The 23,542-nt window shown below is 26.0% G+C and overlaps 1 protein-coding gene across 2 annotated transcripts in view; it reads left to right on the top strand.

Moving 5' to 3' along the window:
• Positions 1 to 23,542, top strand: part of LOC111675664 (neural cell adhesion molecule 1) — a 139,145-nt gene that overhangs the window by 46,478 nt on the left and 69,125 nt on the right. For both annotated transcript variants that reach the window (XM_023436463.2, XM_046950730.1), the window contains exon 2: positions 19,982 to 20,114. In XM_023436463.2, the coding sequence (XP_023292231.2) occupies positions 19,982 to 20,114 (133 nt within the window). The remainder of the gene's footprint in view (positions 1 to 19,981; positions 20,115 to 23,542) is intronic.

The following is a 23,542-nucleotide window of genomic DNA, read 5'->3' as shown; positions in this document are numbered from 1 at the left end:
GTTATTCAAAGTTAAATATTAAAGAAAACAGGGTTGCGTATGATTGATCATTATTTCAATTTATTTAAAAATTTTGTATATATAAGAAAAAATTGCAAGTTTAAGGTTCTTTATTTTAGTATAAGAATTTTACCGTGGTAGTTCTGGTATTTAAAAAAATTTATATATTGTAATACAAAAAAGAAAGGCGTAACATTACACAATATTTAAAATGTAAGTCAATTTCCAGACATCAAGAATTGAATTAAACCTTAAACTATTTAAACAATTTCTAGTTATTCAAATTTAAGTTTTAAAGAAAACACGGATGCGTATGATTGATATTTATTTCAACTTATTTAAGAATATTGTAAATTTAAAGAGAAAATTACAAAATTAAGGTAATAATATGTTTCAGCATGTCATTTAGGATTAAAATAATAAAATATTAAGTTGATATGGTAATGGTTTTGTTAGATTTTGAAAATTTTATTAAGGATTAAAAAAGTAAATAATTTTAAAATAATATTTAGTTTTGACATTAAATGTTTCCACATAACATTTTAATTAACTAATTTAAATGCATAGCTACGGTTTTCATATTTTTTTTTCAAATACCAAATGAATATTCAATAATTTTAAAACTTCTTTCCTTCATTCATGGTACATATTGCAACACCTAATTATTTTACTTTCATACAAATGCCATATAATCTTCTTTTCATAAAATTTGAATAACCTAAAATAAAAACAATAGCAGCCAAAATGTAAAGCAACCAAAAAGTAAGGAAAATTGTTAATTGCACACACGAAATATATGCATAAATTACATACATATGTATTTGTGTATGTACATATATTTAAAATGGAAAATATATAGCTATTTTTCAATTTTGTAACTTCTTGCGGAAAACTATCTTTCTGCAAATTGTGTGGAATATATGTAGATATAATTGTAAGATATATACAAAATACATACTCATACAAATGTATATGTATGTATGAATATGGAAAAAGTGTGTTTGTTGTCAGCGACAACAAACCAAAATATATATTTTATGCAAGAGTGTTGGTACTTTCTTCAATGGCATACTTTTTTGTCTCTTGTCTTTTTAACATACACAAATTTGTAATGGTAATGCAGATGATGATAAGGTAAAAGACACATCAGCTACTTACAAAATAAATACACATATGAAATCATTTAAAAAAATGAACAAACATTTTTGTTCTTTGTTTTGGAGCTTAATATAAAATGAGAAATAATAATTATATTACTATATTTGCTTATAATATATAAATTTTCTTAGAAAATTGTGTACTTTTTAAGGAATTAGGCAAATAATAAAAACTTTTCTTTAAGAAATTTGCAGTATTTACGACATCACACTCAAACCATAAAAGTCTAACCATACGTTTCCATGGTTGCGTATGATTAATATTAATTTCGTTTAATTTTTTTTAATAGATTTTTAATGAAATATATGTTATTTACAATAAAAAATATATCTTCAAATACATTCATAGTATATTAAGCTCTAGCAAACCATTTATTTTGCTCCAATAAACTTAAGCAGTTTTAAATAAAATTTTATTAGAATTTCTAAGTAATATCTAAATTTCACTTAGGCATTTAATAGTATAATCCCGCAAAATTTTTCTGAACATTTTCCGAAGCATTAAGGTATTAAAATCAGACTTGTCTGATACAAAAACATGTTTGTGCATGTTTTTAATAAAAAAAACAGAATTTCCTTTAGGTAATGTAAAGCTTTGTTGCAAAGTTTTTATGCAAAAGTGCTGAAAATATACACCAAATAATCGAGCAAAAAATATCAGAAAATATGCAGATATTTCTGTTAAGTATCTAAAGGAAATTGATATAATTCGGTTAATTGTTAAGTAAAGTTTCAAATACAATTATCTTCAGATATTCAGCAGATTTGAAAATTATCACTTCTTTTCGTGTTCTTCATTTAACATTTTTATTAGATTCAAAGATTATAAATCTTTTTTTTTTTTTGAAATTTTTCTTAAGGGCGTATGATTTATATTGATTTTGATTAACATTAAATTGCAATAGTCACAAGATGCAATTAAGAAGAAATTGTATATAAAAATAAATATCATGCTGTTGTTCTACAGGGTTTTCTTCATATTTAAAATTTCTGAAATAATATAACTAAAATTTTCAATAGAATCAAACATATTCGAATATCTTCATAATTTTCTTAAGATATTACGATTTAAATGATATTATTTCACAAAAACTTGACAGTTAAAAGAAAGAAGAACACACAATTTTAAACCTTATCGATTAAGTTTCATATTCTATTTCTTGCAGAATAAAGATTTCTTGTATATAAATGTATAACACATCTTTTACTCCTCGGTTTTACATATATTTTCCTATTTGTTTTATTATTAACAAAATGCCTTATCATGTTGAAACGTTTTATATAACGTGTAAAAAGAAAACAAGGTTGTTAATTTACTTTATTAAAAAAATCAATAAAAAAAATGTTTTCATTGAAACAAGAGAACATAACATAAATGTTATTTAAAAAAAGCCAAACATGATTTCCGAGAATATTACATTACTTGATTATAATAATACCGGTAAATAATATATATTTTGTACAATCGGTGTTGTTGTTTTTGATGATGATAAGCTTTTATCATAAGACCAAAAGGACTTTTCTGCTGAATTCATATTTAACTGATGGCAGTTATACAAAAATACTTACATGAAAAAAATTTTAAATATAAACAAAAATAATATTTTTAATAACTTTTGGCTGAATTATTATGAAAAATATAAATGGATAATGGCCAATGACAATGGTGATTATATAAAATACATGACTCACTAACATTTGCACATTTAAACTTTTACTCATTTACTCTTATATACATACTAATACATTCTGGGTGTTTATATTTTATTATAGCAACAAAAAAAGCAGATAATAAATAAATATAATCGTTGGCAATACACTTACAGGCACATAACTTCCGCTTTTACGCGTTGCAACGTTTTTTTGTGTGTAAAACAAACAGTAAATTTTAAACCATCTATACAAATGAAGAGAAAAAGTTTTATTTGTTTTACTCTTATTATTATTTTCTTTTTTTTCTGTTAACAAATGCATATTTATATAAATATATGTTCTTTTTGCGTTTCTCTTGTTGTTTGCAGTTGTTGTTTTTTTGTTTTTGCTTTGTTTTAAATTAAAATAACCACTGTAAGCTGCTTTTAATGTAAACGACCAATTGTTTATGAATCAGGTCTACTACAACAATTTACAATTAAGAACCCGAAAACAAAAACATGAACAAAACTACACTATAAGAGGAAAAAACCGAAAACATTTTATACAATTTTGTAGATTATATTATTTTATATACAAAATACCCACCAAAAACTTGTTAACGATTTTCAACTGTAACCATTTTCATACCTATAGAATGATTTTTAATGAATACTACATATTGTCCTGATTACACAGATATAGTTTAATAAAGTCCTTTTAATTCAAAAGTCTTTATAAAACGTATGCTATATATTTTTTATTAGATAGTTTTGAATCTGTTAGTAATGAAATGCTGGTAATGAAAGCTTTTGCTGGGTATAAATAAAATATTTATATGAATGTGTGTATATGAATTTATATGTATGTATATGTTGGCATATGTATAGTTATGTGCGTTTTTATATAAACTTTTTTGTACCTACAGACTGACCCATATTTAAAGTAATTCTATTTTTATTTCTTTTTTTCATTTAATATCTGTAAGAGGCATGTGTTTTGCAATACATTCACAATTGTTTTTAATTATATATGTATATAAATATACATAAATATTTTCATATCCGAAAAAGGGTTTATCTGTTTATATCAGAATTGTGTTATTACCTCATTAGTTGGAAATATAAAAAGTACTTTTAAAGTGAATATAAACTAGACTATAGGCTAGACCATAGACTAGACTATAGATTAGACTAGACTGTAGACCAAACCATAGACTAGATTATAGACTAGACTATAAACTAGACTATAGACTAAACTATAGACTAGACTATAGACTAGACTGTAGACTAGACTATAGACTAGACTATAGACTAGACTATAGACTAGACTATAGACTAGACTATAGACTAGACTATAGACTAGACTATAGACTAGACTATAGACTAGACTATAGACTAGACTGTAGACTAGACTATAGACTAGACTATAGACTAGACTATAAACTAGACTATAGACTAGACTATCGACTAGACTATAGACTAGACTAGAGACTAGACTAGAGACTAGACTATAGACTAGATTATAGACTAGATTATAGACTAGACTATAGACTAGATTATAGACTAGATTGTAGACTAGACTATAGGCTAGATTATAGATTAGATTATAGACTATACTATTGATTAGATTATAGACTATACTATAGACTAGACTATAGACTATACTATAGACTAGACTTGCCGAATTTATTATTTACTTAGGGACAGTAAAGACCATATAAATTTCTAAGGGGCTCTAAACTGACAAGTAGTTTCTTGCTAGTTTGCTGACTAAGTGTGTCTCTAGACTACTACTAAAGTTATGACTGACGAACTCCCTAATGGATTTGAGTATCCTTTAACATGCATATAAAAAATATACATAGATTTATTTAAATTGTTTGTGTATTTTCTTCGTTTAAGTAATATTTTTTATCCTATTTTTAATATTTTGTTTAAACATTTTTCATATTTATTTTAATTCTCCTATATTGCCGACAGAAAAGTCGTTTGTTATTTAATTGTTAGTTGTTGTTGTTAAATGTATTTTTTATTTATTTCCCTCAATTTTTTCATTCATCTTTAGATTTATTATAGTAATTGTTGCTATTGTTTGGTTGTTGTTTTTATTATTGTTATTGCTATTATTGGCAACTATTTATTATGTTGCGGCTACACTCATTGGAAAAATATTATTAATTGTCTTCGAGTTGGCGCTACAATTTCTTTTAGTAATTGTTTATTTGAAAGTTTTATAATTTATTTCTGTAAAGATCAAAGCTCAAACATGTGCATTAGAAGTCAATGATGTCATAAATTTATTAAAGTTAATGCAAAAATCACTTAATAAACAATTTGTTTGGTTTTTACAAATATATAACGAGTCTATTTATTGATGTTTAAAAGCTATTTGATTTTCATTAGAAAATTAATTTATATTAATATGTGTTTAGATATTATTTACATATAAAGAGAATTACAAAGTGCGAATGTAGCTATTAACGAAGTAGGTCAATTGTTATGCTATATAATTCTAGTGGAGACTGCGAGATAATGTAATTATTAAAAAGCTTTTTATGTAGTTCTTAACACTTAATAAAGCTTTATTTTAAAGAAAAATTACTTAAGCAAAAATAACTTTTTTAAGAAAATACCTTCAAATACTTATTTTTAATAATTTTGAAATACTAAATTATAGAAAATTTTTTATTGAAAATTTCATAAATATAACTAATATAACTGCACTTAAATTGTACTGCTTTTTAACTGTGAGTGTCATTTCCGTGCTTAATGGTTGGTTATGTGGAATATGATGATTTTGTTATTTTTTCAAAAATTGTGTAAATATGAGAAATTTGTTAAAATTTATTGTCACCAACATAAAACAATACACATTGTCACATACACATAAATGCACAAATTTTGTGTATAAACAAAAATTTACTCAAAAATACATACACACAAACAATTGAAAATTGTGAACGAGTGTTTATATGTGTGAGATGCATGAATATGAAATGCCTGAATAAGCATAAATGGCAACAAAAGCAACAACAAAAAGTGGTAACATGCGTTGTTCATCATAATACTTTTTCTTTATTTTTATTTTATGCCATGGACAATAAATATATTCAAATATTTTATTTTTATATATGTATATAAAAACACATTTTCATACATACCAGTAGACAGACATGCAGCATGCAACTGCAACAATTTATATTTCCAACAACAACTTGCATGAGAGCATAAAATCTAAAGTGCAAAAAATAAATTTGAATAATTTTTTTAACGGACATCATTTTTGCCTGTTATGTATGTGCAAAGCACTATGGGTGTGTTAGTGGTAGCACGTGTGTTTGTGTGTGTTTGCCAGTAGCTTTGTGTTGTATTGTTGCTGTTGTTGTTTACAGTTTGACATTTATATAAATGAACGGATGCGGAAGTTCATTTTTTACAATTTATTTTAATATTTACATATATTTATTATTTATACATGGGATTGGTTGTAAAAACATTTTAATTCACAGTATTTTATGATTTTTTCCTAGAAAAAATTTTCGATATTTTTGTTGCTTTTTATATTTTTATACTAAATTTATCTTTAATTGTGGTTGTGTTATTGTTACGTTTTGTTTTTACTGTTGTAGCTTTTTTTGTTTTAATAATTGTTAACATCATCAGTTAGATTATCGGTCGAGGTTAGTATGTTAAAAAAAAATTAAAATGTTTTTATATTTTTGTTTTTATTTAAAAATATTGAAATGTTTTCTTTTGTTCCTGTTAAAGTTTAGTTGTCAACTAAAAAAATTAAAATTTTATTTAAAAAATATTATTTAATTCAGTTGTAAACATTTTTAGACATTTTTTTAATTAAAAACAGTTATTTTAAACTTGACAGAAAACTTATTAAGTTACATTAAATCAAAAAAGAATTTAACTGTAATGTTAAATTTAAAATGTTTTTTTTTTAATTTTAATTCCACTCTTATTAAAGTAAATCATTGAATATTTTACACTTTAATACTACTCTCTAACATCAATTACAATAATTTTTGGCTGATACATGATCTTTATGCTAAATGGTGCTAAATATGTAAATATTATATTTTTAAATTCCCAAAAGTACTATTATATGTTAAAGCGCTATTAAACATTTATATTATGAGAGAATCTTTCCTTTAACCTTAAATTTGAATCATATCATATCAGGGTTGGTAATTTGTAATATTTAAATAGCAGTAATTTTACACGAATTTTTTTAGGCAAAGTACTAAAATAACTATGGTTATGACTAGTCTGTTGGTTATTCTCTTTGTTACCCAAACTATAGACTAGTTTTTTCTATTGACCAAATGTCAAGTATTTATTAATCTATATACCTACTAGTTTATATACTGAAGATTGTTACTCTTTTGACAAATATTATGACTTGTTTATAAAAAATAAAGCTTTGTCTGTGCACATGTATCTAGTTAATGTGATTAGTTATTAGTGTTTAAGCTTAACATCAGATAAGTTTGACAGTTGTATTATTTTCAATACTAGTCTGGGGACTGTCTTTGAATTAGTATATAGGCTAACCTACAGATATGTTTAACTATTGTATTGGTTGGTTTATAGAGTAAGTATTCTGAGACTGAATGACTTAATAATATAAAATTAGTTAGTTAGTTAGTTAGTTAGTTAGTTAGTTAGTTAGTTTGTTAGTTAGTTAATTTGAAAGGAGGATGTTGTATACATCAAATCCGAAGCCTGTTGTGCGCTCCTTAACCAGTACCACGGGTGGGAATCGAATCCACCACCTCCGGTCTCCCAGACTAGAACAGTAATCGCTAACCTATCGGAGGCCATATATAATATAAAATTAACGTCAACATCAAATACGTTCAATTCAAAAAAAAAAAATCAGTAGAGAAATTGTAAAATTTAAAAAACTGACATTTCCATCCTTGACTAAAATTGTGAAGATCCGATTTTTTTTTCAAACAAATGTACAAAATCTTAGTATTAAAAAATGTGCGCCACATTTTCTATGATTTAATAAATTTAAATTCTGTTTTGAAAACCAGAAAATGGGACACATGTACAAAAATCTTACTTTATTATTACTCACGTAAAATAATAAATGTCTTATGAAAAATATATATATTTAGGTTGGCAGCTAAATTGTGTGAATGAAAAGGGCAGAAATAAATAAAATTGTTTAAAGCGAAAGTAAAGATTATTTGTAAAAAATTTTTAAACAAAAGACAGACAGACGGATATAGAATAGATTGACAGACGGATAATTTGATAGACATGCAGAGAGAAAGACTTATAGATGGCAGAATGTACATAGTTAAAGAATAAATTTAGAATCTTATTATGAATTATGTAAGATTGTGCCTAAAATTTTTTTATGAATATTTTTCTAAAAATTTCTGTAAACTTCGTCCTTATTCTGATTATATAGTTTTAGTGGCATTAGCCAAATAATACAATACTTTTAATAAAAGAATTGTTTCTTTCTGTGCTTATTGTTCTTGTTTTGGTTTGTTTGACTTAATGTTTTATGCAAAATTAGTTAATTTATGAGGTTATCTTATAAGGTTTTTGCACTCTTTTTATACATGCAAATATGTATGTATACATTTTGTAAATGTGTCTATAAATTTTAACTTTATTATTTAACTTTTGTTTATACTGGCACACATACACAGCATCAAGCATGAGTACATTGTAAATACACTTAAACATCACAACCTCTCTCTCTCTCTTTTATATTTTCTTCTTTTACAAAATTATTCACATACAGTTAAAGACTTGTTGTAGTCATTTATTTACGCATACTTAAATTTAGCACGTATTTGCATACTTTTGTAAATGTATAAGTACACACACATATACGTACAAACACACATTTATAAACTGAATTTATATTTATGTTGGCACCATATATAGAAAATGAGAAAAAAAAAACAATATTTAAACTCATTATCCTGTTCCTTTTCCATATATTTTTTTGCTTTATAAGTAAAGTCGTATTTTTTCTGCCTTCATAGCAAATTACTGACAATTGCGTAAATAAATATTGAATGTTTGTGAATGAATGAATGTGTATGTATGTACTTGTGTTCAGTAACAATTTATTTATGTTTTTTTATTTATTTTTTTATGTTAAATGTATTAAAACTCTTTGGCGTACGAGAACATGTACATATATGTAATGGTCAAGAAAGAAGAAAAAAATATTTTTAAGTAAATAAAACTAAATTTTATTTACATTTACATATGAAAAAATTTTAAAAAGTTTTGTATTTATATATGTGAGGTAAGCTCTTGGGTATATGTTTCTTATGTACATTTTTGTAACCGTTTAAGTGTTTTTTATATAAAGTATATACATAAGTATATATACATTTGTATGTATTATATATGTATATACATATAATTTTTGTGCATTATATAAATTTTTATTTTCTTTAGTTATTTCCTCTATTAGGCGACTTTTAGACTTTTTACTACCCATGTTTGAGGTAGTCAGTCTGGCTTAAAGTCTATTGAAACCCAAACAAAAAGTAAAATTGAAAAGTTATTGAAATTTAAAAGTATTATTTAATGAAAAAATTTCTTCATAGTATTTCACATTTTGATCATTGTTCGGGAAAATTTATAATATTATTTTTATATAAATTCGCTGCATACTTAGAGGTATGTATATATGTAGGTATATATTGAAATACATATGGTGATTAAGTTTAAGTTAGTTACAACCCTAAGAAATACTTCCTAATTACAATCATTCCAGTCTTTGAAATTGAATCCTGTATCTGATCTAGTAGTCATTAGACTAAAGCAGATACTACCATGTGGCCTAAAACAGAAAATCAGATTATGATTTACATCAATTGAAATTGTGATGTTTATGGTCTTACCCATGTTTTAAAATCACTTTTAAATTACTCCACTTCATAAATTCGTGCTGTTTTTTTCATCCAACTGCTTTATAGTGCTTTCATATTTTAGTTTTTTGTTACTCTGTCTGTTTCCTTATATTGTGTGCCAAGATATTGTTCACTACAATATACACAGACAAATTGTACGGGTAAAAAGTATAACTGGTAAAAAAATACATATACATACACATATGAATATGTAGTATATATGTACAATTTCTAAACATACAACTATAGAATAATACATAAGCTTAAATAAAGTAAAATATAAAAGCTGACCCTAATGTATATTTTCGCACTCTTTAACTTTCATTATATTTTACATTAAAAAATACACATCCTTTTTATAGCCACAAAAAAAACTAAAAAAATTTGAGTTAAAGTCAGAAGAAACTAAATGTTATAAAAAAAAACATAAAAAAATATCTCGCCATGGTACACCAGTGTATAGTCCTTCACCATCAGTACACCAGTGTATACTCCTTAACCAGGACCATATAGTTTTAGAAACCATTTCAGCCTTATACTACATAGTTCTATAACAATACAATGACTTTTTAAGTGTATGTGTGAACATATATTTAATTTTTAAAAATTAACGAAATATGTGTTTAAAAAACTGAATGGTAGAATTTTACTTAGTTAAAGCCTTTTCTATAATATTTTTATTAAAGTTTTATAACACATATTTTCAGACATAATTGATTATTTAAACGTTATTAATCCTTTTACTGACTCTTAGATCTAAAATAATTTTTCGTTTTCTATTAATACATCCTGTTTCCAATCAAATAATTATGGAAACTATAGCGTGATTTATATAATACCAAGAAGAGATATTATAAAGTTGAAATTTTTGTAAGAATGAATTATCGCTATCAAATATTGATCATTCTGCTGCAAATTGATATCTCTAGTAGTTGGACAATATCATGGTCTATGGTAAGCTATGTACACACGTTTGTAAAGTTGTCAGTAAAATGCGCAGAAAATGTCTAACAACAGTGTCAACTTACAAATTTTGTTTTGCAATATTGTCAATAATGCTTTTTCTGATCGTAAGTTTACACGATTGTTAGAAATTTTCGGTACACTTTATTGACAACGTTGTAAGATCTGACAACAGTGTATCAAAAGCAGACGATAGAAATCATTTCCAGTTACAAGTAGACTTGATATAGTTTATTGTTAATTTCCCTAATACTTTTTACTAGAAAAATTTAACGGGTTGTTATCCTTTATTTTTTGTCATAAATCTACAACAATTTCACATACATAAATACGTATGTGTGTAGATGCTTTGTAAGTAAAATAATATGTACGTGAACTACTAACTTTTAGTATATGTTTTAAAATGTTTAAGTTAAAAAATAATTTTATACACACAATACATATGTGTACCATGTCTTTTTCATATATATACTCTGCAGTTTAAAATATATCTAACGGCTACATGGCAACTTATGTATTTCTGGATAGATTATTTCTATTATTTCAAGTTGCTTTAGTATGTATAACTGCCTACTTACATAACTAGTTACATTACATTATATGAATTTCTTAAAAAAGAGTGCAATATAAAAAGTTAATATATTTAAAATATATATTTTTACTCATTAAATATCAATATAAATTTTTGCTGACTATATAGTTTTTGTGTCACACTAATAAAGTACTTTGAAATATATAAGTTTTTATCCATACAAAACTAGTCCTATAATCTGCAGGGTTAACTTTGAACTCTTATTTTTGACACACATACATATCTCCTATGTCTATATACTTAACAGAAACAACTTTTAGAAATTTTGTATTTTTTCTCTCTTTACGTAAATTTGTATTGGTGAGCAAATTGTTTTTTTAAGTGTTTCGCTTTTCTCATTAAGTATTATACATATGTATATACACACCCAGCAAAAAAAAGTGTGAAAGAAAATGTAGAATTTTCATAACAACTAGTATCCCGAAGTGCTTTTAATTCGGGTGAAAAACCTATGAATTTCACATTAGCGTGTCATTGGAGGGATGTTGTTCATTTTTGGCAACTCTGAACTACCTCTATTCTTATTTTTAAATACAGAAAAAATCCGATATTTGGATGTCAAAAATAAAACACATTATCTTAATGAAACGCTTATGTAAACATCACTAGTTTTTCACTAAACCTTGATGAACTTCAAATATGTTATTTATAATGACTTTTCTACACCTCTTTACTTACTTTCAACTTTGTTTTCATTTGGTTTATAAAAGTGAATAATACGTAATAGCATTTTTAGATGTGATTATGATGTAATTTTTAAAGTATGACATTAATAATTTTTTGCTGGGCAGTATATATGTTTGCGTATAAACTCACATTTATGTACATATGTATGTGTATAACAGATACACATGCATTATTGCAACTACTTATTTGTATTTACAGAAATGTGTATAAATGTATTTAATAATCTCAGTATATTTAGCATTATGAGCACTTAAATTCTATTCTATTTAGTTGTATTTAGTATAAGTGCATTAACATTTGTATTCTCTTAAAAAACTATGTTTATACCCTATAACACTGTAGTGGGAAGGGTATGTATTATTCCTCTTGTGTTTAATACAAGGGCGTAATATATACCCTAAACTGTTCTTATACCGAATATTATCAATTCGCTTTTTACCCCTCTAGGTAGTAAAAATCGGACATTTGACTAAGCCTCCATAAACCGCCCAACCCGAATAGGAGCTCAAAATAATGTTAAACGTTTTAATATATCTCTACAAAAGTCGACAATAATTTATTAAAGCATATCTTATAAATAATCCATATTTTTAAAGGACTCACTATTTATCATATGGTCGTCCATGTCCAACTATGTATTCCTACATTTTTCTACTTTATCTGTCTGTTCTCTTTTTTTCGCTTATATTTGATACCTGTGCTCTTAGTATTTGCTGTAGCAGGATCCTCTTTTTTCGCATAAATTAAATGGCATAAAGGAAAATGTAATTTAATGTATAAAGTGTGTGGAAATTAAAAATAAAATAAAATGAATTTTATATTTAAGTACTATGATTAAAAAATGAAAGAAAAAATATGCAGCACTTTAGTTGCTTTGATGCCACAACATACTAACACAGATAAATTTAATTGTTATAATCAAAGATAGTGTAATTTTTTTTTTCGCAAATATTAATAATGCTTAAATGGACTGTTGGGAAAAAATACCTAAAATAAATATTTAGTAATCAAAAAGAATAACAGAAAAATATGTTAAAATATATGAATTTTAGTTGAAAAATAATTAAATTGTAGTTTTTATCATACATATTAGAAACTTCTATATTTACATTAATAATATACTCAAACACAGTTTAGTTTTTTTTATAACGTGACATCATGCACTTAAAAAATTAAAAAAAAAGAAAATTAAAGCCCTAACAGCCCTTATTAAATTTTCATCTAATTAAAAATTAGTTATCACAAAAAAAAAATCCCATAAAATTAATTTATTCCCGTAGTAAAATCATATATTTTTTATTTTTTATATTACTTCTAACAATTTTTAGTTTATCTTTTTTATTGATATTTTTCTAAAATACAACCGAGTCATCATTAACATCATCATCGCCATCTATCTTTTGTTAATATTTATTTCAATTAAAATTGCATTATCCTAATACATTAAGCGTATACATTTTAATGATTTATGCTTCAATTTAATTCGATTTTATTCTGTTTTCGTATTTTTCCCCATTTTAACAAAATAATAAAATTATGAATTAAAAGCACTGCAATGCCAATAGTAAATATTAGACCACCATTAAAACACCCTCTAAAAAACAAAATACATTTTAAGATAAAAATAAAATTTCCATATTTTAAATTTAATAGCAATTAAAAATGAAAAACAAGACCTCGCTGATCATAAAATGAAGTTTTAACAGAAACACACAAGTTCAAACATAGCCATACACATACCATACTTCATGGTATTTATGTATGTATGCGTATTGCGAGCCATGTCGACAGCTGCAATGATGAATACCTGCTGGTTTTTATGACTAAAAAAATGAATAAATATATCGTGTGGAGTCATTTCATTTCTAGTTCAGTTCTAGTTCAGTTCTAGTTCAGTTCTAGTTCTAGTTCAGTTCTAGTTCAGTTCTAGTTCAGTTCTAGTTCAGTTCTAGTTCAGTTCTAGTTCAGTTCTAATTCAGTTCCATCTAAATTTTGTTTTGGATTCATTCTGCTTTATTAAAGTTACTATCGTATATTAAGATACGTTTTTTATTAGGATAGTTTGCAGTTCATACTTTTCACTCTTTTAATGTTACCAAGTTGATTTTGTGCAAAATTATATATGTTTGTACGTAAGTAAATACAATTTGTTGTGTGTTTTATTTAAATTTTTTCTATGGAAAATTATTGTATATTCAACTTCCCTAAATGGGGAAAAGAAATAGTATTTTTTATGAGAGTATGTTTACAAAAACATCAAAAGACCATAATCAACAAACGAAATGAACGAAGTATTCAATTAAGAAATTGTAGCAAAAACTTTTTTATTACAACTCCCTTCGTCAGCATAATCTGCATATTTAAGGTGCAAAGTAAAATAAATTAATAAAAAATTGGAATTTAAATTGCAAATGGAAAGGAAAACAAAAGAATGATAAAGCAAATAGACTATAAATGAAATTGTAAATTTTAATTAAACACAAACCAAAAGGTCTTCAAAAGGAAACAATTTGATAACCGAATTTGTGTAATTTGTTTTAAATCAATACATATTATTTATCAATTTAGCCTGTATATAATTGTTAGATACTCAACTTATCAATACTGGGCTGGGTTGGTTTTCCTCAAAAAGTTATTTCATTTAACTTTGTTTTCTGCATTGGATATACATACATATATGATAAATCCCAAAAAGTATTTAACAGCCACAAAACCTAACCTGGTAGAATTAAAAAGAGCTAAAAAAAAATACACTTAGCAGAGACCAAAATAAATGCAAACAAATTAAACTTTTACCATAGTAATGAGAATTTAATAGAATGTCGTAGGAAATGTTTTTAAAACTGCATCATAGAGTTTTTGAGTTACTTAAAGTTGAAATTTTGCAATATCAAGGGACAAAATAAGAGTACAAGTAACATATATATAATGAACAGTTTAGTTTAGATTTTATTCATACAGAACAGAATATAGTAGAAAATGTGTTGTTGCAATATTCTTATTTGTGCTATTTTGTTTTCCAAAACTACTCAAAATTACTCTGAGTTTAAATAAAGTTAAAATCTTTTCTGCTAGTCATACTAATTTTCATCTTTATTTCCATCAGCAACATCTTCGTTGGTAGTAGATCTGCCTCCTACTTGTGTTGCCACAACTTTAGTTATATAAAATTTCTTCGTTTTCAAACTGAAGTTTATCAAATTGCAACTCGAAAACTTAAAAACAAGAAGTTAACGAGTTGATTTAGTGTTAGTGTTTATTAATTGTACATCGCCTCCCATCCTCTCTAAACCGTGAAAATGAAGTTAGATGAACTCTATGTAAATGAATTATATGTAGATTTTTTAAACAATTTAAAGAGAGAAGAAAGGGGTTTTATACGTTTCTAGTTCTGTTTTAGCTCTGTTCTAGTTATGTTCTAGTTCTGTTCTAGTTCTGTTCTAGTTCTGTTCTAGTTCTGTTCTAGTTCTGTTCTAGTTCTGTTCTAGTTCTGTTCTAGTTCTGTTCTAGTTCTGTTCTAGTTCTGTTCTAGTTCTGTTCTAGTTCTGTTCTAGTTCTGTTCTAGTTTTGTTCTTGTTATGTTCTAGTTAACTACTAGTAATGTTCTAGTTTTCTTCATGTTTTGTTCCAACATGTTATTAAATAAAATATTGACAAACGTTTTTATAAACGTTAAAAAATAATTTGTGGTAAAAACCAAGACACATAGTTGAGTTAAGAATCTGATCACTAAAGATACAAATATTTTATTTACTTCTCTGCTTCCCAGCGTTTTAAATCAATATTTATATATATTTTTTGTCTATAATATGTTTGGGGTTTTGTTTGTGTTTTCTAAAAATAAAAAATGCATCATTGAAACTTTTAGGGAATAATCACAAGCGATATATTTTAAAAACTATACGAAAAATATCGTCCTAAATATTTTTGTGTACACAAGTCTTCCATATAAAATATTTAAAACATTTTTATTATTCTAAAACATTAATCACCGCTTATCTGCTATAGTAACAAAAATATGATAGTGATAAAGAAGAAATATGAAAAAGAAAATCATCATTAAATAGACAACTTTGTCAACAAAATCATTAGCAGTCAGAAAAAAACAGACCGTTAGATACAAATGATGAAACATTTATATGAAACTTATGTTTTCCTAATGCCAGCCTTTACTATTATTAAAATTACCAATATAATGATAAATTAATTTAAAATATAGAACTAAAAATACGTTGTGTATTATTTGAAATGAAAGCAAATCAGATAATGATGATTGATAATCGCTTTAAATAAAATGTATAAAAACAACTAATAAATAATTGAGTAATTAGTGAATTCCATGGGAAAAATTATTATTATAATCAGCACTAATTAAATTAATTGAATTTAAAATTATAACTAATTGCAAAACAATAAGGTTTGTTAGTGATATGTATTTATAAATAAGAAAACAATTTTAAAATAAACAGTTAAAAGCTAATATTTTTTCAGTAACTTAATGAAAGCAAAAATAGTTATTTATTTCTATAAACAAGTAAAAGTGTTATTTGAATAATAATATACGGAGAAAGAGAATCCGTATAAATCCTTTAAACAAATAAAAACAAATTGCATACTTTAGGTGCAAGTAAGAAAAACATGCCAACTAACCAACCAACAAAAACAGTTGCCAGCACATTTAAACAGTTACAACTTATTTTAAGAGTGAGAGAGAGAAAAAAATTAATGCATGAAAAATAAAAACTACTTCCAAACAACAACAATTCTACTTCCTATCATATGTTTTGCTTATAATAGTTCTGAAGAGAAGGAGGAAGAGAGGGCTAGAATTTCAAAAGGAGTCATGAAACAATTGAGGGAGCAGGAAATGGAAAAGCGATGAAAGTAAACGACAATTGCAACACATTTGTAAGGATTAGGTGTGAATAACTTTTATGACTTGGATTTTATATACTTTTTTTTTTATTTTGCACTCCAACACTTTAACTTAAACTATCAGTACTTTAGTAGACAAATTATTTGTCTATTTATCATTTGCCAAAAAGGATTTTTAGTTTTACCCACATCTTCTTCACTCCCTTGAGTTTAATCATCCCTCACGTTCTCGCTCTCCCTGTGTATTGTCGAGTTAATGGTTGTTTTAAAACTGTAGTTTTATTTGTGGGATTTAAGTCTCTTAATTTATTAACTAATGGTCGACGACACGTTTGGCATAATAAAATAAAGAATTTAAAAGGTGGCGAGAAAAGAGAAAAGTAGTACATATGCATTAAAAATCTAAACGAGTGTTGCTAGTTTTTTCTTTAATGGGGAAAATTAATAAGTTGTGAAAGGATAAATGTTGGATTTTTTTTTTTTTTGAATTGGAAACGAAGTGAATTTATTTATATAGTTCAGTTCAGTTCTTTACAGTAACTTAAATAAAATAGCACTTAAAAAAAATATATATTTTCATTTTGAGTTCAAAAAATTTTCACCTTTATGTTGAATTATAGCAGTTTCCAGATTGTTGCAATAACAACAATATACAGAAATAAATAAAAACAACTGACTGTTGCTTCATTAGTGTAATGAAGAAAAAACAACAAATACTGCCAGGATTTAAAGAGAAGAGACATTTACAACTGAAAAAAAATAACACAATGTTTTAGAAATCTAGTTGATCACACATACATACAATATTTAAATAAAGTTACAACCTTTGAAAGTGGAAAATGAGGCAAAACTAAAAATAGCTTAGTTGTAGTTTATACCAAGGACATGTTGAATTTAATATTAAATACTCAAATGCTAACATTTGAATGTATTAGAAATGGTGGCTGGTAGTAGTTGTAGTGGTTGCCGGGTTCTTTGATTTTCATTAGTTTTTTTTAGAGAAAATGCATTTAAACCCAAACTCAATTAGCAAATTAAATAAAGCTTTAACCAGTAAATTCTCTCAACTTGACAAATGTTTAAAACAATTTATATTATTTTGTTTTATTTTTTGTTGTTTTTCTTTTGCTATTTAATTTTTAGTGGCAAAAGACAGTTGTTGAAATTGTTGGAATTTATATATTCAGATTTTCTCTGTGTGCTGTGTTGGTAGATTAGTTTTTTATGGTATTGTTTTTAAGCGCTAGATATTAAATTAGGTATAATTAATATAATAAAATTTGAAGGAGCATTAATTTATTATGTATATTTAACAGTTGTTTAATATTTATTTAAAATAAGGAATTTCAAGGTATTTATTTTTTTTTTTGTTGCATTATTAAGCTTTTATTCTCTTAAAACTTTAATAAGACTGTTTTGTTTTAAAAAAGCATTTCATTTTTATGTGTTATTAAAAAAAATTTAATTATGATGTCAAATGTTTCCTTACTTATTATGGAAATGTAATAAAAACAGACGTAATTTTTTTAAACAAACTTGAGATGAAAAAAATCTTAAACATCCGATTGCTAAAAACAGCTTCAGGACCAAGCAAAAATGAAGGATAAAAAATTGTAAGAAAATAACAAAAAGGAAAAAGTTAAGTAGCTACCTAGCAACTAGGAAGACTTTTAAAAATAAATTTTTCAAGACAAAGCTGTATTTAAAATAAACACCATATTAATACTTAACATTACCATAGCAATGTACATATGTATTTGTAAAATGTACTAAACGACTAAAAATCATTTTTGAATCGATTTGGTTAATCCCAACCCTCTTTGTAAATCTTGTAATCAAACTTCAAGTCGCAATATCTAGGATAATTTTATAAAATTTGAAACATACGTTAAATATTTTACAATATCTCTATAAAATCATACTGTCGATTTATTTAATAATTATGCTTTATTTTATCTTAGACGCCATGCAGAGCTTGTCCTCTTTATATTTATAATGATATAAATATTTATGGCTATAGCCGGGTAACTAATTACTTAGATATACACTATATTATTAACACATTAGGAAAAAACAAAGATTAAAATTTATAAAATATTGAGCTGAGCTCAACAAGGTTAAGTATCTATAAATACTTTTCCTACATGTACCACAATATGTTAAGAGACTTTAGTGTGTGTATATGTGTGTGTATATCTATAACGACCGACAACGGAAGTCATGAAAAAAGCGCAACAGTTTGTTTATGTTTTCTTAAGAAAAAAACAAAATCATATATAAATATTATTTATACTTATGTTGTGCTAGTAAAGGAAGAGAGAAAACAGAAAATAAATTATAAGAAAAACAACAATAAAGGAAATTGTGTTGCTTTCAAATCAAACAAATAAACATGCAGACATATTTATAATCATACAATCGCATTCACTCAAATACACACCCATCTACTTCCTTTAACAGCACCCGACAATATTCTCTGTATATACACTTTTACAAAATAAACAGTAAAAATACCAAACAACCAGCAAACCATTGAAGCCATAATGTCCTTTTTTTATTACAATACGTACATAAGTATATCCAGTTGTAGATATTTTTTTATTTAATTTCCCAGCATATAAAAGATCAAAAAAGAAAGACTGAGAAATTAAAAAGGAAACCATACAAAAGTACATCATAAACATTACAGAAGCAATTGTTAAGATGAAATTTTTTGCTTTCTCATTTATTTTTTTTAAATTGAATTGAATTTAAGACTTTTAACGTGACTTTTAAGAGCCAGCACATTATATTACAGAAATGTGTGAGTGCGAGCTGCATTATTAAGTTGGCGGAAGGATGATGTTGGTACATGATTTTATTTTATGCCTGAATATAATCAGTTCGTTTTTCTAGCATACACAGCATAACGCTGTCTCCGTGTATGTGTTTTTTCTTTTATACATACGTACATATATTTATAGACATTATTTTAAATCAATAATGAAATCAAACTAATATCCTTGATTTTATATTATATTTTCTTTTACTCTTCTTTATTCTGTTGGTATCTGTGTTTGAGTGTGTATTTCTCTTGTAAGCAGAATCATTTATTAACATTTCATTTCGTATTTATTTGTGATTTTATTTTTAATGTATGTTTTTTACATATTTTTTTCATCTTTATAGTTCCTGCACGTCTGGTATGGGCAGCAGTAGGCAAAAGTGTGGATTTACCTTGCGATCTTACACCACCTTCACCGCAGGATTCTGTAAAACTACTGCTATGGTTCAAAGATACAACAGGAATTCCACTCTACAGGTAAATATGTGTTTTAAGTATTTTAATATGTTTTTTTTTTTTTTTTTTTTTTTTTTGTCCAGGAATACATTCAATTTAATGCTTGATGTTGGTTATGAATTTCATGCGTAAACAATATTTTAAAATGAGAAAATTTTAAAGTTTGGTTTGATAGGTTTTGAATCAAAAAACAGCAAATATTTAAAAAGAGTGCAAAAACACCTATTAGGTATTGATTCGTTGATTATTATTTTAGTATTATTTCTTGAGCCATCCCGATACAAATGATAACCGAAATATATAATTGTGTTATATACATATATTTAAACAAAAAAGCTTAACATTTAAACGTTTTATTGAATCAGTGTATATTTGGACATTTTACGGAAACCAATTAGTCTTTATATATACAGAATCATTTCCGAAAATTACTTGAATCATCCATAATTTATCAAACATCTGATCCAACTAACAACTAACTTAAAAAAAATAGTTCATATTAGTGTAGGGTATCATATATTTGGGATTGGCCTTCAGTACTTCTTTATCTCTTTTTTTAATTTTTTACTTTTTCTCAATTTAACATGTCTTTTGGGGCAACACTTTATTGTTAATGCTTTCATAATCGTAAATGTAATAAATTTTATAAGGAAATTGATTTTTCACTTGCTCAACTCAGCACAGCACAACTCAACTGGTCTCTCGTCTCTTTTGTTGCAAACTATTTTATAAAAAAAAACTCTCCCAAATAAAAAAAAATAAAGTAAAAAAAAAATAATGAAAACTAAGGAAATTCATGTAGTTGTATGCAACAAACAAGCTACTAAATATAAAATATACATTTTTAGAACAACAACACAACATAATCAAACCAACCTACAACAAGAACAACATCACCCACTACTACTCCTATCATCAAATTTAACGCCAAAGTATAAAATGTTGTAAAATGTATAAGTGTCCTTTAGTTAAACTCTTGCTGCACAACTGCACACATTCACACAGACTTCTATTTAAGGAAAATTTTTTAGTTTTTGTTTTGTATAAGGTTTACTAACTGCAACAAAGCTTAAATATGTATGGCTTTGTGCTGTGTTTAGTAGTTTTGGTTGTAAACTATATTTACGTGGTTTTTAACGTCCACTTAAGAATCCTTATTCGTCTGTTTCACACAGCTGTATAACCAAACTGTGCTATGCAAGAGAGAGGAAGAGAAGGAAACATTAACATTGGAAAGCATCAAACATAAATAAAGTTAAAGTTTTCCTAACTGCTTTTATATTGTGTTGGTCTGGCTTTTTCGTTATAGAATATAGAGGGTTTGTGTATATTTTATGTTCACATTTACCTCATGTTGTTCTTGGTCCCTTTTTAATTTTTTTCCTCTGTGTTTTTGCTCCAAAAATACATGTTTGTGTATGCATGCAACATCAAATTTTCGTTCATGTTGACAATTTGTTTAGTGGATTCTTGTTAGGATTTTACTTTATGGTTCATTCAAGATTGTTTTTATCTCCCTATCTCTTTCTTTCATGAAGCTGTTTGGTTAGTTTAATTTTTCCTCTTTGCTGAACCTCTGTGAGAGTGTATGTCTAAGTTCCTGTGTTTAGCAGTCTTTTCCTCCTCTCTCTACTTCGCTCTCTAAATTTATTACTTTTTGTGGCTTAAAGCAATCATTTTGGCCATAATAATTAAAGAGGGCTTTGGAGTAATAGAAAGGATTATGCCGCAGGGCATTGAAAATAAAAAACGAGAGAGAGAGAGAGAGAGAGAGAAAAAAAACGAGAAAAACCTCACAAAAACACATTCGCTGTAATAGTGGTTTAGAATTTTGTTTTAACAAAAGAACACAATATAAAAAGGATTTTTTGGACAAATTGTTACAGTTGCTATTTTTTTTAATAACCATGCTAAACTTTCCGTAATATGTATCATTAATGGCCTTGAGTAGTGTAAACTAATTTAATTGTAATGAGAAAATGTTTAATTTAAATTTAAACAAAAGAGCTATAGTGTACTTGAACCAATTATGTGTGTGTTAAAATAATTTAATGATAGGCGGAAAGGGTGTCAAATTAGCTACACCAGCATAACAAGAGAAAGTAAAAATTAAATTGTGACTAATACTTATTATTCAAGGGACTTTAATTTTGGGTTACAAGTGGTAAATAATCATTTAAAAAACTGCAAGAAAATTGGTACTTATGTTTTGTAAATTTAATTTATTAAAGTTCTTTTTTAGTTCTGTTCTAGTTCTGTTCTAGTTCTGTTCTAGTTCTGTTCTAGTTCTGTTCTAGTTCTGTTCTAGTTCTGTTCTAGTTCTGTTCTAGTTCTGTTCTAGTTCTGTTCTAGTACTGTTCTAGTTCTAGTAGGAAATAGTAATTATAACTACGGAAAAAGTTTCAGTTGTTTTTTTTTTTAGAAAGTAAACATAATTGAATTAAATAACAAAAGGAAACAATTATTTTTCCAATAACAATAATCATTGTTAAATCTTTCTGTTATATCATTATTAAATAATACTTTCAATAATTGTAATCAAATGAGGTTATGTTTTGTATTTGAAATTTCTGTTTACAAAATCCTTTACAAAAATGTTTGTGTTAGAGAAAATACTTTAAGCACTGCCTATTTAAAATATACATTTTATTGTCGCTATTATCATTTTGTTTATTTTTATTATTAAATTGTTTCTCTTCCCAGATATTTCTAACCAGTATTTCGCACTTTTAAGTACTATACAAGTGTTTATGTGGGAATAAGTCCATGTCTGTGATCTGGAAGAAATATATACAAACTAGCATATATATGTATGTATTCATAACAATTGTTTACAAAGAGAAAAAAGGGAGTGTCATCATTATAATCCACTTTGTTGTAAATATGGTGGTTTACCGTTAAAATGTCTACTTATACATTCTAAACCTTCATGTTGGAAGTTTGCTTCCGTTTTAGAAATACATATATAAGAGACTGTTGCTCTGTTAGGTATTGTTATTACTGTGTTTTACTTTTGCGTTTTCTACATTTTGTTGTATATTTGTGGAACGAACAGCATTAGTAAGTGCTTGCTGCCTTTGCAGTATAAACCGTTGCAAATTGCCACTTGACGTGTAAATCCTCAATTGTTTCGTAGAACAAAATCACAGTTTTAGTGTTTTTGGTTTACTTTATTTTTCTCTAAGCTGTAATATTTAGTTTACTATTATTTTTTCTTACCTTGTTTTTTTTATATTTTTCCTCTGTGTATATCTAATACAATGTGACCCATTTAAGTCTTGAAAAACTTCGACCAAGAGAGATTGTTATCTAAATCATAAAACGTCACACAGTGGTATAGGAAAAAAAAAGAGGGAAATAATTCGGTAACTTCTAGACGGTTAATCCGATTTTAATGAAATTTGGTATGCACAAAAAGGAGGTGTTGTCGAGTTTAGGTTTTGAATTTG

This window comes from Lucilia cuprina, chromosome 4 (genome assembly GCF_022045245.1).
Source record: "Lucilia cuprina isolate Lc7/37 chromosome 4, ASM2204524v1, whole genome shotgun sequence".
In the NCBI taxonomy this organism is placed as follows: Eukaryota; Metazoa; Arthropoda; class Insecta; order Diptera; family Calliphoridae; genus Lucilia; species Lucilia cuprina.
Note: the sequence above shows the minus strand (reverse complement) of the source record. Positions and strands in the feature narration are given on the sequence as shown.